The sequence below is a fragment of the Megalops cyprinoides genome, chromosome 10, assembly GCF_013368585.1.
Source record: "Megalops cyprinoides isolate fMegCyp1 chromosome 10, fMegCyp1.pri, whole genome shotgun sequence".
In the NCBI taxonomy this organism is placed as follows: Eukaryota; Metazoa; Chordata; class Actinopteri; order Elopiformes; family Megalopidae; genus Megalops; species Megalops cyprinoides.
In genome coordinates this window covers 13,542,094-13,555,942 of record NC_050592.1, presented here as the reverse complement: position 1 = coordinate 13,555,942, position 13,849 = coordinate 13,542,094, and the positions used below count along the sequence as shown (strand labels likewise).

Below are 13,849 nucleotides of genomic sequence, written 5' to 3'. Positions count from 1 at the left end.
TTGATACAATTTCTTCAGTAATTTCTGGGACATATGCACTCAAACTAAATGTAGGAATTGTGACATTACTTTGTGAACAAAACTGCACCTACCTGCCTGAACTCCCTAGTACAAGTTTATGCTCCCTCCCAATCACTATTCTCTGCTACCGAACAGCATCTGGTGGCCCCATCACACAGCACAAAATCTTCCACACTTCATCCATTCTGCCGAGTCCCTCACTATCTTCAAGAAATATCTGAAGCTCTTCGACGCTGACTTGATCATGTGAAACATTACCATGTAAAGCAATTTCTTATGTCTTAAACTTTGTTTTCCTTTAAAAAAATAAAAATTCAAATCTAATGGTTTAATGCATTCTTTACCAGCTACCTTGTACCTTGTCTGGCCAAATTATTGAAACTTGGTCATGCAGTGCTTCTAATATTGTTGACGCCTTATAGGGCTTTTTGCTTGTGCTGTACTCTGTCTCACTTGTTGCTTTGGATACAAGTGTTTGCCAAATGAATAAATGTAAATGTGAATCAACTGTTTGCCCTCAAGAGTGTGATCTGCATGATTTCATAGTTTCATCAACATTAAGTGTATCACTTTTCCATATTGTAGAATCAAAACCTGATTGAAAACTTGATTGTTAAATCAAAACCTGTCACAAATGCTATATTATAGGATAAATTATTTAACACCTACGCAGTATAAAAAAAACAGATGTAGATATAACCTTCACAATACGATAACAGCACAAAAAGTCGAGCAATGTTGCATTGTGCATTGTCAGCCTCAGATTACATCATGATATATTCCGTTATCTCTTTGCAACAATTCCACTGAAAGCAAACCCCATATGCTATTTAATATACAAATCACACAGTGTATTTCTCATTTTACGTACAAACGTACATGGCGCATTTCAGATGGTCCAGAAATCACTGACTCATTCTGGCAGCAATCGGCGATAGGTCTTATACTGTAGTGCGTCAGTATCAGGATGGCACTTCTCATGTTTACCGAAAAACATGATGTAGATAACGTGCTCCCATCATCTCATACATGTTTTTTTTATTTATTTTTTAACAGAGGTAGCTGTCGCCCCGATTCAGATGGGGCAACAGACAGATCAACGTCTGTGAATTTCATGAGTGCGTATTTATTTGTAATATGCGTAAAAGCAATTGTGGGATCAGTAAGTAGCCTATTATTAGTCAAATTAACTGGCACATTACCAAAGCCCACCAGATCCATTGCAAAATGATTTTTTTTTTACAGATTCTAGAATACTGCTATTTAATTTGGTTGCTTTCCGCCTTTAAAACAGAATTCGTTTAAAGAAACTGCAAATGTCGCTGTGTAATAATATTTACCACACATTTTTACACACGATCTAGCGAAACGACCGTGAAAGAGATAAACTACATAAAAATACGATGCTATTTTCCAGAACCTCGCTGGGTTGTCGTAGGTTGAATCAAGCGCTATTCATTCCTATCTATGGCGCGTGATTACCCGTAAACAAACGCGCTGGGGCAACAGTCTTTCCGGCTGGGCAGTCCATTGTGTACATGCAAATATCTACCCATGCAAAATACAGTTGGACAACCTGACGTTGAACAGTCGTCCTGGACTCAGTGTGTGGTTATTGGGGAGATATTGCTAACGGTCATACGAGTCACACTGCAGTTGTTCCCATTTTAAACAGGTGCGCACCAACTGCTGACAAGAAGACCGCTCCGTGTTTCAACTATAAACCTACGTTACGCTTCTGGTAAGAGAAATTTAAGCTTTTATTAACGTTTTATTAAGGTCAGTATCAAAGTTCATCATCGGTAATGGTACCAATACAAAATGTCTAATTGAAGACAGAGAGGATTTTTCCTTTATACTGTCTGTGGGTCTGCAGCTCCTTATTGATGTTAATGTTGGTCAGCAAAGGCAACCAAGCACCAAGAAGTAGCCCTAACTAAACCATCTCCACCAGTACTTTGTTTCCATTCAAGTCTAGGCTTGAATGGAAACAAAGGCTCTCATTACTCTTTGTGGTCTTCTTTCAGGTGGAATTACATGAAATGGGAATGTCATGAAATGCTGAAGCTTAGGTGTTTTGGTGGGAAAGGGTTTATGCTTGACATGGTCTTGTGACCTTTTCCACTTATGTAGCATTTCCTAATGTACTTTGTCACCAAAGTGCATCTTTTGTAATTCACGTATAATTTAAATACTTGACTCAATGCTACACAATCAGAATGAGATTTCCTTGGTTCAGTACTAATGTATAAATCAGAATATTCCCTGTTTCACTTGTACCCTGTGCACTTTCTGTGTGTTCTGTTTAAAGTAATCAGAACGCGTTAAAATTGAGAGGCTCAGGAACACCTATAACATTTGACATTTCTGAGGTGGTAATGTGGTAAATTCAGATTAAATGCCAATTAATGCAAAACTTTGACCATCACATAGTGAAAATGAAAATATAATTATAGGTTCCTGGTTTATCTACAATAATAATGGGGTGGCTCAGTACTGTATAATTCAACATGTGCTGATATCTGCACCATCTTTGGAGACTTACAGTGAAACAAATGGAAGGGAGGTTAAGTGTATTTTCTAAAATGAAATGCGTATGACTAAACTGAAATGAGTTATTAGGAGTGGATTTGCAAGAACTATCACTTTCTATCCTTTTAAGGTTCCTTCACATCTCCTACATGTCAATGGGAACCTCATGCACTGTGTAGTTTTAATTCTAAACATTTGGAGAGGGATGCATGCAAATGATGGCAGGTATTTGAATGGCTGAAGGTAAGTCAAATGAGACTTTTTCAAATGTATTTCCTTACTGGATCCCCCTAAGCTTTTCTTCTTTGTGTTCCAACAGCCCTCTGTGTACTATTTTGGGTCACTCAGGGCTGCTGCAGAGCTTGGCATCTGCACAAGGCCCTCTTGAGTGCTGTCGGGTCCCCAGCTGCTCTGGGAGTGACAATTGGCTCTTAGTGTGAAGTCTCTGGCTGTTTAAAGGACTAAAAGAGATGAAACCCCTTTGGGGAGGAATGGAGGAGGCTGGGGAGGGGTCTGCTGGCTGCAGGGATGGTGACATACCATCTGAGAGCAGAATGTAGAAGCTTGTGGGGCCATATATGCAAACAGGCCCTCTCTGAGCAGCCAGGGCTCACTATACAGTACAGGAATGGTACAGTCCAATATGAGCACCCCTACACATTGAAGATACATGGGAGTGCCCCTTTGCAGGGATTGCTGGGAAGAAGAAGAGGAATACATGATTGGGGATTGCAGACAGAAGGAGGGAGAGGGACTCTGACTAGGTAAGGGAAGCCTAATTCCCTATTAACCAATGTACCTGGGGATGGATTGGGGCATAGGAAGGCACCTTGGTTCAAATCCAGTGGCAAGAAGAGTGTTTTTCAGGTGATATGAGGAGTTTGATCACTGTTGAGGAGAGGGGAGGGAGAGGACATTGTGCACAGCTAAAAACAAGGAAATGGAGAGACGGATAGGGGGAGCCATAGCTAGGCAGGGAGGGGGCTTGGTGCCAGTGAGTTGCTAGAGAGGGGATATGTGCTGATTTGGGTACTCACATTGTTTGAGACACAGTGTAGGAAGTCTGCATTGTTGTCTTTTGGCTTGATTAGTTAGCTTCTGTTTGTTCTTTCTTGGTCTCAGTGCTTGTGTGGAGGGGAAGTTCCCAGACTGACAAACACAGGATTTGCTCTGTGAGTAATGAGAAGAAACAGTTAAGTTGGAAAAGATGGGAGCAGACTGCTTATAATGAACAATAAACACGTAAATAATGCACTTTGGTACGTTTTTAGCATTTGATTGCTGTGAAAAAATGATCAGATTTGTCCTACTGTGTATAGAGATAGGGAGTTTTCAAAATGGCCGCTCCAGTGTAGAGCCAGTACAGTAAGGGACTGCTCACTTCCTGATTCAGCCACAGCTGGTGCTGCTGTGTATAAATCCTTACTGTGATATATTATGTTGTATGCATTAAACGGAGAGCCTGAAAACACTTTATAAATACCTTTTTTCAATTATTTTGGCTTTTTTCTGATGGGGAGAATGCAGTACATGGGCCTGCCTTAACTGACCTAGATAGAGAAGTGCCTCTGCTTCCTGCCTCCCAAGGCTCAACTGTAGCTGTGAGCGGTTGATCTGAGAGCAGACGTTAGTTGCTTGGCTGTGCAGACCGTTGCGGGGATCCTCTGTGTCATATGATTTCAAGTAAATGGGCGCGGACACAAAGCCCTGTGTCACCTCTGTTGTATCAGGTAGTAGGCCAGAGTCTCTGTTGCAGATTTCTTCATGCATTATGTATATTTATTTATTTATTTTACCTTGAGAGCAATAAACTACAAGCAAGGCCCTTGCATATAAAGGGTTAAACTGTAACTGTCAGTTGCCTATACAGCTTACAGCACAAAAATAATGGGCCTGTGAAGTTATTACACATGTTCTGTTGCTTTACTTCATTTAGAATCTGTTCTCAGTCTCTGAAGAAAAGATGTGTTCAGTGGTTCTGTAGTCTAAAATGATGTTGCAGTAGAACCATTAACCCTTTCAATGCCGAAGCTGAACTGCTAAACTGTAGTGATGTAGTCTGGATCAGAACTTCAGCGTCTTGACCTGAGTGTTTGCTGTAAAACAAAATTTTAAAAGATTAATAATAAGAAAAACAGAGCAAAAAGGTAATTAAAATATGCATGCATTGATCAATTAATTAATTAGCTGGATAATTGACAACAAGTTAAAAGATCAATGACATTTTTGAAAAAATTTCAGCAATGCATGTGGTGATGAAAGGGTTAAATCAGTAAAGCCAGCCTGAAAAAAAAATGTGATTGAGAATAAGATGTTCAGTGCACAAATGAACTGTTCTCTTATTGTACAAATGACCAAGTACACATTGTCACATGTTAAAGTATGTCTGAATCTAAAGAGTTAAATGTATAACCTTAATTTGTACGTATAACGTGGTATTGGTCTCCTTCAAGCACCACTTGTGCTCAGATCTGAATGTAGGTTTGTGCATAGAAACGTGCAGGAGAAATCCACTGCCCTCTATGGTGAAACTTGGTATGTTAGTCAGCTTGTTGATTTGAGTGGTATCAAGGTATTGATAAGGTATTGGTATTGAGTTATATCAGAGTATAAGTACAAGTATATCAAACATGCACCGTGTGTATCCCAGCCTTGCAGTCAGAGGAGCATGTTACTGCAGTGACAAGATATTCCATGGATGGCTCTTCTGCGTGCCGGGCCTTGTGTATGTCACTGTGAACAGACGCCAGAGTTTGGCTGACTTATGTCATGTGCACCCAATTTGTAATCTGCTTTATCTGAGGTCAGTGTTCTGTCTGATCTTTGTCTGATGGTGTGATGGGTTAAGTGTCTGAAACACTGTGTGATCACACCCGTTTCAGCCTGAAAATCTCTCTTCAAAACTCAATGACCCTTACCACACAGATCATCCGGTTTGTGTGGCTAATTTAGTTTAAAGTGGCCAGTAGATTCCTACTATAAAATAATCTGACTGCCTGCAATATTTGCTGTAATTACCATGCTGGTGTTAGTGATAGTCACTGCGCAGTCGTTCCATTTCCCTTAAAGAAACACTGAGCTCCCTCGTAAGGTCTGTGCTTCTCACTTGCTTCAACTGAAAGTCCCGCCCATTGCTTGCTTGTTTCCGTTGATCGCGTTCTGGCAGATTTAACCGTCGGAGAGCACTTACCTCGTGTGCTGTTTTCCCTGCAGTTGTATATTCTGGAGCCTCTCACTGAGCAAACACTCAGCTCTCCCTGGTGCTGAAGTAGTGAACTCGCTCTGTTCTCTCTGAAAAGATCACTCTGCACGTCTGTTAAAGTCTCCCAGTGTAACAAGCAGTGTGATCCTCTGTAAATAATAGCTTAATAAACTGGTATGTGCTTTGTTTTGTGTGTATTGCTGTGTGTATCTTTGGCTTCTTTCTCAAAAGCTCCCTGTATCATTCCTCAACTAAGCATGACAGTCCTCAGCATTTCTATGGTAAACTCCCATCAGCCATTGCACTCCTTTGCTGTTAAGTTCCAGAGCAGGCAGGAAGTGAGGAAGAAGAAACTTGATTTCTCTCATTGTCCCTCCCTTTCCTGTTGAGACACTGATATAATACAATTGAAGCACCATAAACCCTTGGATTCACCTGGATTACTGTGAATCACTAGACTAGAATTGGCTCAGAGCTCACTTAAAAACATTTGATATGGAGTTTTATTGTGAGCTAATGTCTTTAATGTTAAGATATTTATGAGTTTATATTGTACACTGTAATTCACAGTTCAAGGACTTCTCCACCCTTGGCTGTTCCATACTTTAACACCACTATCAGCATTGTAAGGTGTGGATTTAAGCAGCCTCTTTAATTTATCAAAAGCAAGTATTACTAATCTATATCAATACTGTAAAACACAAATGCTATACCGTTCCCACAATACACTGTTGATGTCTGTCACATTTTTTATACCAGTCACATCTCTTGTATCTTGAGTGTTACAAAACATGAAAATACATTAATTTGTTTAGAAATGTCTCATGAATCATATGCAACTACAAGTAAAGTGTTTATACTGTGAAAAAATGTATTGAAACTATTACGTAGGTGAACCTGCACTTGATTTATATGATATGACTATTATCTTCTTTAAATGAACAGCAACAGATTGTGTCACCCATATGAGCTCATCTACAACATTAAAAGGCAATGTTTCTGTATCTAACTGTAAATCCATTAGTCCATTAGTTGCTATAGGTAAATGCTGCTCTTGTGACTTAGCTGCTCTACATTTCTTAAATAAACATTAAAAGTGCCCAGAAATATTGTAAAATCCAGTCATGCCACGCTACTGCTGATTTTGAAAATCTTTTTTTAAACGTTCTGATCAGTCTGAAAGTTTACACACGTTTTAATTTCTTGCACATTTCAAAATTGTAGAAGATTATTGTTGTGGCTTTGAACCTGTCCATCTCTTCTGCTCTGCCTATCTGTTACGTGCTGCTGATAAGATATTTTATGATTCTTTTTTCTATTCATGCCATACTGTTCAATAGAAATCGGATCTAGCTGAGACTTTTGAGCTGGGGGAGGTGGGCAATTTGAGGGCTAAAGCTACTCCGATCTCACTGGCACACTTGCTTAACGGCCCCTGACTAAGGGGAACAGTTGCTTGGCAGCTGCTGCACTGCTGCCTCTGAATAATATGCCACTATCAGTTGTTATTTTTGAATGTATTTTTGATCTGGCGCAATATGTGTATCTCAGTTATCTTTACGTTTCCTCTTTCTTTTAATATCAGCTGAAAAAAAAAAATGGATCAGTGTGTAGACCTCTAAGGAAGCCTGATCAAAGGATTGTCATTTCAAAGTCCAGTAAAGGCATTTCATCACAATAGGTATATAAAAATGTTCTGATGTCTGTTCTCTGGAGCTGTGATTAACTAATACCAAAGACACAGCTCTTTAGAACTATGACTCATATCAGATGTTAGTAGTAGTAATTTGATACTTATTCTGTTCATGCTGTCAAACTTGTTCTTGCAATTATGTAGCTTGGAGCCTCATACTGACAAAGTAGTAGTAGTGTGCCTTAGATAGTCCTGCTGTAACATGCAATGTGAGTCTATGAGTATTAACTTAAACAGATGTATGTTTTGTTTATAGCCAGCCTTGTTTGCTTGCTTTCTTAAAATTGTAAGCTCCTGGGATCCTTTCTCAGACAACTGTTACATTACATCAGTGATCCTAATCCATATTCGCCGCCCATACTGTTGCTGTACCCTTGGGCAAGGTACTTAACCCTCAATTGCCTCAGTAAATATCCAGCTGTATAAATGGATAACATTGTAAAGAACTGTAACCTATGTAAGTCGCTTTGGATAAAAGCGTCTGCTAAATGAATAAATGTAAATATTCAATACTGTATTACATGAATGGCATAATGTACCTATAATACGATGTTTATGTCAGTCACATTTTGAGACATCAATTAATTGGGTTAGAAGTATGTCTCATGCAAACTTTGTCTTGAAATACAATAGTTGAAAAATATTTGAAATGCATACAATACTGCAAAATGTACCCAAAATGTACTGGAACTATTATCACTGCAAATTTTACCATCACCTTCTACATGCAAGTAGTAATTTAGGTGAATTTCTTTCTAAATAAAACTATTGGAGATCCAATAACAAACTTTATACAAATGTGCAATTATTTCACTGTACCTTCAGTCATTTAATGATTTTCATTTTGAGTTCATTGCCACTTAACTCTCCTTTCTGTTCCCAGGGGACACGACTGTCACGTTCGGCTGGGAGCTCCTCCACTGCACGACGCACGCAAGAGGTGACTATCATCTGCAGAGGGAGAAAAGTATCACATCAGTGTAAGAAAATAAGTTTTCTCTCACTTATTCTGTTGGTAAACATAGTTTGAGAACCCTTACACAACATGCTCATTGTCATGAAACACGGGTGAACCTGCACAAGAGAACAGGAAGAGATTCTAATGCATATAAGACCTCATCTGCAATATTAAAAGGTGGTGTATGTTGATGCAGTAGTTACAAAAGGAAAAGGCCATTCTTGTAAATGAGTTGCTCTGCCTTTCTACTCCCCTTGAAAGATGCCCTCAGAATTAAGTTCTGATATGAATGGATTTTACAGTACAGCACTTTACTGACTTTGACCATCTTTCTTCAAATTAAATTAATTTCAAAATTAGTGAGGCTCATTGCTGTGGCTTTGAAGCTGTCCATCTCTTCTGCCCTGCCTCTCAGCATTTCCATGGTAAACTGCCAGCAGCAAAGGCACTCTTGTATTGATAAATTCTAGAACAAACAGCTGCAACATATGCTAGCTACTAGTTAAATCAGTGTCAATCGTTTAGCTCTGGTGAAACATAGTGTTGGATTTTGTTCTAATTTTAAAAGTAAACGAACCGGACCAAAAGCGCGCTTGGAGAAAAAGATTTACTCGGCGATGGAATCCGGCAGCATCTCTGCCTGCGAAGCTTTAACTCAGAGAACTGTTACCGTGATTGGCCTTTTATACCATGAAACAAATGGCAACAAACAATAGGTTTTACACTGTTGGAGCATCAACCTATGTTCCCAATGCAAAGCAGGATCCTTTGATGCTGACCGCGTCTTTGTGTGGTGATGGTTGCCAATTGCCCACTCCTGGTTGTATGCTAGACTTAATGGCTGCTGCCTGCCTTAATCAATTGCTCTTGGCTCCAACTGTAGCTTGGCACCAAGGTGTGAAGCTTCCTTTGTAACTATGATAATAAGGCCATCAGGTTAACAGTCCTCTGATTCTGAACCACGTCTGGTCAGAAGTTAGAAGCACTATAATCTTACATTAGCATCCTGATTCTAAAGTTCTGCATGTTCCAAAATGTTTACTTTAGCTCCAGTGTCCACATTTTGAGTGCAAACTGATGAGCAATCAAATGGTATGAGTTTATAGATACCAGCTTCATTTTAATGTCATAAACAGAATCAGCGTATCCTTATCACAGTGGCAGAGGTAATGCTTACAGGGCTGTCATTATCTAGCGCTTCAGCAATCTGCTCTGGTACCCTGCCCTGGTCAGCTGTGGCCAATTTGCGAGAGACTCCTGCCCGGCAGTTCAACAGCAGTATTTTTTTCCCCTCACCCAATTGGCATTTCTCATGTATGACTCACTTCCCCGTCACCGCCCACATGCAGCACAGAGGGCGGGCCTGCCTTTTAAAGCAGGAAATACACTGGTTCAAAACAACAGTGCTGGCAGGAACGGCAACAGACTTTACGCAAGGTAAGCCATTGAAACGAGCTCCCGATCTTTCTCTTTGAATATTGTATGTGTGTCTTGTTTGTAGATATTGTATCAGTTTGGTCAGTTCTGTTTTCGGAATAAAAATCAAGGCAGATGTAAAACCGTATATTATGTATATTCTTTAAATGCTGAAGGCAAGTTTGGACAAACTGATTTGCAGTGCCAATATATTTCCATGACTGAATAGAACAGATGCTGCTTTCTCTTTCTGTTTTATAAAATAGCTTCATGGCAGTTTTGTTAATGGTGTCCTGCAATATGAAATTCCAGAGCAATAAGGTACTGCTGAAAATATTCATCCATTTAAGATAGCTCTAGAGAAAAGGGAAAGCACTGTAGTTTCTCAGTTCCAGTCCATGAGTGGTACAGATGTCTAGGAGAGGAGCAAGGATAAGATTTACAGTACATACAGTACATTAAGCAAAATGCTCACAAGCAGGATGTCAGAGGGTCCTCAGTGTCTGCACCAAAAACACAAGATTATAAGAGTATATACAAGTCCTTTACCTCGCAGATTGCTATATGTAGGTGAACATATTGTGGAGCAAGGGACTGATCTCCCAATATAAGCATGTGACGTCTCTAAGCATGCTTCAGTACACACTAACTTTGTAGTTAGTAGCAACACAGCAGCATGTAGGGCTTGTAGCAACACAGCAACATGTATTAATAATAAAGGTTTCATCTATTTCAGTTAAGAAAATACTCTGTTGAACGTGGTCAGAATGGTCAACACCCTTACTAATTGTACCAGGGCAAATGTATAAAAATGTATAAAAAAAACAAATTGCAAGCTCTAGATAAATAAATTAATTTTTAACTACAGAGAAAAGGCACAGTTTAATGTATTGAGAGACGTCCAAGCCCCATCAGCCCAAAGTAACTTCTGTGCCTCTTCTCCTTTCAGGGGTACAGTGAGCCAGAATACATACGGTGATCATGGCTGACAAGGAGCAACTCAAGAAGACAGCAGTCAAGGTTCTGTGCTGTGTGGAGAAGGTCTCCTCCTTTGCCTCCTCCATAAACCCCCTCTTTGGCATCGTCACTTCCCTGGTGGCAGTGGTCCGTAAGGGCCTGGTCAGTGAGGAAGACCATGCTGTGGCCAATGACTTCTGTGAGCTCCACAAGAAACTAGAGAGCATCTCAGAGAATAACCAGAAGATCCTGAGGCAGATCCAGTTCAATGAGGTCCAAGAGAACTATGGCAAGTATGAACAGTTCATGAAGCACCAGTATGAGGCCTTCAACAACATGGTGGGACGGATCAAGATTGACCCAGAGGACAAAGACCGTCACATTAATGATTTCATAGACATCTATGAGAGAGACGAGAGCGATAACAGCTTGGAAGTCTACTACCAGAGTGTGATGGGGATTGCCTCAGTTTTTGGGCGGCCCATTCTGGAGGTCTATCTGAAGCACTGCAACAGTAACCACAAGGATATGGAGCACATGTGTTTACACCTGACCCATCTCTTCCACATTGGGCTGATTGCATTCATGGCCTACACCGTTGTCACTGAAAATGAGAAGGAGGTGGAGAGGGTCAAGCAAAAGTGGAGTCGTCAGATAGCAGAAATCCAAGCAAAAATGGAAGAAACCCTGAGCAAGTGCACAAACTGACTATCGAATCATAGAGCAGCTAATTTTATTTGTTGCCATTAAGGATAATTTGCTCAGCTTCAGGTGAAATCAAAAAGGAAGTTCACACAACAGGAAATAAAATTGACACTGAGCAATAGTATTGTGGCCTTTATCAATGTATACTGAACGTTCGCCCACTACTACGCTGATTATATTCAAGATTGCGCTAATGCACTAACATTTCCTGCAAGAAATTATTGAATGTGTGTCATTTCATGACCACCTTGCCTTGACACCTTTGTGTGTTCACCTTGACTGGTATTTTGTGATGGCTCACTTGTGATAAAATCTTGGTGAATGTATGATTTGTTTTTTAACTTCAATAAAAAAATTGTAAAATTTTGAAGTTTTCATATATAATCAATTATGTGTTGTACTCTTTTTCCTTATGCACCTTTATGATTGTTTCTTTCTTTAGTATGGTACTAACCTACTAAAAAAACAATGTTCCAAGACTTAAAACTTTTACTGAGTAGTGCAAATAGCTGCCACAAAAATTGATGCTGTGTTGTGCTAATGTGTGTTTGAAAACTCTTCTTACATGCATTTAGACTATGCTTGTAAAGAAATCAAAATATTTTTATAGTCCTTGAATTACAGGTGGTCTCAAAATAGTGCTTCCATTTACAATACATTGCCCCTGAAACACAATCAAGTGTTGCATAAACTTATATATACATAACTGCATTAAATCATTAATTTATTTAATTATCTGTCCCCAGGAGCTATGCTGAACATGCCCTGAAACTGCAGTGTCTTAGCTGCTTGTGCTGAGAAAATCTGTCCCCACCACAGATTTACCTTACTTTTCATGAGCTAAACTGGGTACATATGAAAACACTTTTGAAATTTACATCTTGCACCTATACTCTTCAAAGGTCTCCTCGAACACTATGCTCAAATTAAACTTAGTACATTTGTAAAAACTTTCCTCATTTTACCATGCTGCTATTTCAGTTGTCCATCGTTATGGTTAAGGTAGTGCTAAAGAAATGATGACCTGAACCTCCTGCTTTCAAAAAGGCTGAAAATATATATAATTTGTAGAGGCTAATCATACAACAATTGTAATGAGCTATCATTTGCTGGAGTGATCAAAGGTTTTTTTCCTCAGTCTGGTCATCACAGGAAGGCATGTTTAGTGAAATATATTCTCGCAGTATTTTAATCGCAGCATTACTGCTCTGGTTCTCTGTCACAGGCTTCTGAGAGAGGCCAACCCGCCCACGTTTTCCACCGCATCTCATTGCTGCAATGGCTGAGATACTTGAGGACCAGGACAAGCTGAAGAAGGGCCTTGTCAAGGTGCTGGAGTGCGTGGCCACCATCTCGTCGGCCGCCGCTGTGGTCAACCCTATCTTCGGGGTGGCCGGCTCCCTGATTCGAGTGGTGCTGCACCACGTGGACGATGAAGACATCAAGACGCTGAAGCGGGAGTTCAGCAGTGTGAACCGGGCCCTGGACGAGATCTCCCAGCAGAACCGCAATGCCCTGCTGCAGATCAAGAAGGAGACGCTAGATGGCCAGTACTGCAGGGTGGAAGAGAACCTGCGAAACCAGTTCCGCAAGTTCATGGAGATCGTGGAGGCCCGTCCAGAGCATAAGGAGCGCAAGAAGGAGGACTTTGAGGAGAGCTACGCCAACGACCTGGGCGACCAGAACCTGCACACTCTCTACGAGGGAGTGATGGGCAAGCCCAAGCTCTTCAGCAAGCCCATCTTGGAGGTGTACATGAAGCACTCGCACGGCGACCGGCGGGTGATGGAGCGCCTGTGCACCCGCCTCACCTATCTCTTCTGCATCGGCCTCATCGCCCTCATGGGCTACGCAGCCATCATCGGTGACGATGAGGAGGGCCTGAGCGAGGAGTGGGCAGAGAAGATGGAGAACGTGCAGGAGAAGATGCAGGAAGTACTGAGAACGTGCAAGTGAAACCACCTACCCTCCCCTGTCAATCATAACCCTGCCCCCTGCCTGCATTGTCCACACATACACCCCGCCCCCGTGAATTGAGAATCCAGAAAGCCCTGGTCAAGAAAGGTAACACAGTTCAATCACTAGTGACACTGACCTGATTTAAATTACCCTCTTATTTACTTTCACATTCATATTCCTTGGAAAGGACCACTAATATTTGCATATTACGTATTTCCAGGCAATGACTATGAAAAATTATTATAAAGTATGCATGTGGCAATATCGAAGCATGACCCAACAAGTATGGCAGGTACATGTAGTAGTTACCTTGTTTGTGTGCCTCCTAGGATTGCAGTTCAGTGAATTGTCAAAAGAAGTGTCACAACCGTAAGCCATGCAACAAGTAAGACATGCCAATGACTGT

The 13,849-nt window shown here is 40.7% G+C and overlaps 2 protein-coding genes across 5 annotated transcripts; both read left to right on the top strand.

Annotated features, from left to right (window-relative positions):
- The first annotated feature begins 906 nt into the window (after window positions 1-906).
- Window positions 907-13,506, top strand: rpz (rapunzel). 4 transcript variants are annotated; one of them, XM_036538517.1, is made up of 4 exons: window positions 907-1,139; window positions 1,697-1,762; window positions 8,332-8,428; window positions 12,710-13,506. In XM_036538517.1, exon 4 carries the CDS (start codon window positions 12,763-12,765, stop codon window positions 13,438-13,440), a length of 678 nt encoding a protein of 225 aa, XP_036394410.1. In that variant the 5' UTR covers window positions 907-1,139; window positions 1,697-1,762; window positions 8,332-8,428; window positions 12,710-12,762; the 3' UTR covers window positions 13,441-13,506. The 4 variants fall into 4 exon arrangements, with proteins under 4 accessions (XP_036394410.1, XP_036394408.1, XP_036394407.1 ...); XM_036538514.1 differs by lacking the exons at window positions 907-1,139; window positions 1,697-1,762 and adding exons at window positions 2,576-3,317; window positions 3,676-3,725; XM_036538515.1 differs by lacking the exon at window positions 907-1,139 and having other exon boundaries at window positions 1,522-1,762.
- On the top strand, window positions 9,472-11,775 carry LOC118784320 (protein rapunzel-like). Its single transcript, XM_036538512.1, has 2 exons — window positions 9,472-9,843; window positions 10,772-11,775. The coding sequence occupies exon 2, from the start codon at window positions 10,804-10,806 to the stop codon at window positions 11,485-11,487; it is 684 nt and encodes a 227-aa protein (XP_036394405.1). The 5' UTR covers window positions 9,472-9,843; window positions 10,772-10,803; the 3' UTR covers window positions 11,488-11,775.
- Window positions 13,507-13,849: the final 343 nt, after the last annotated feature.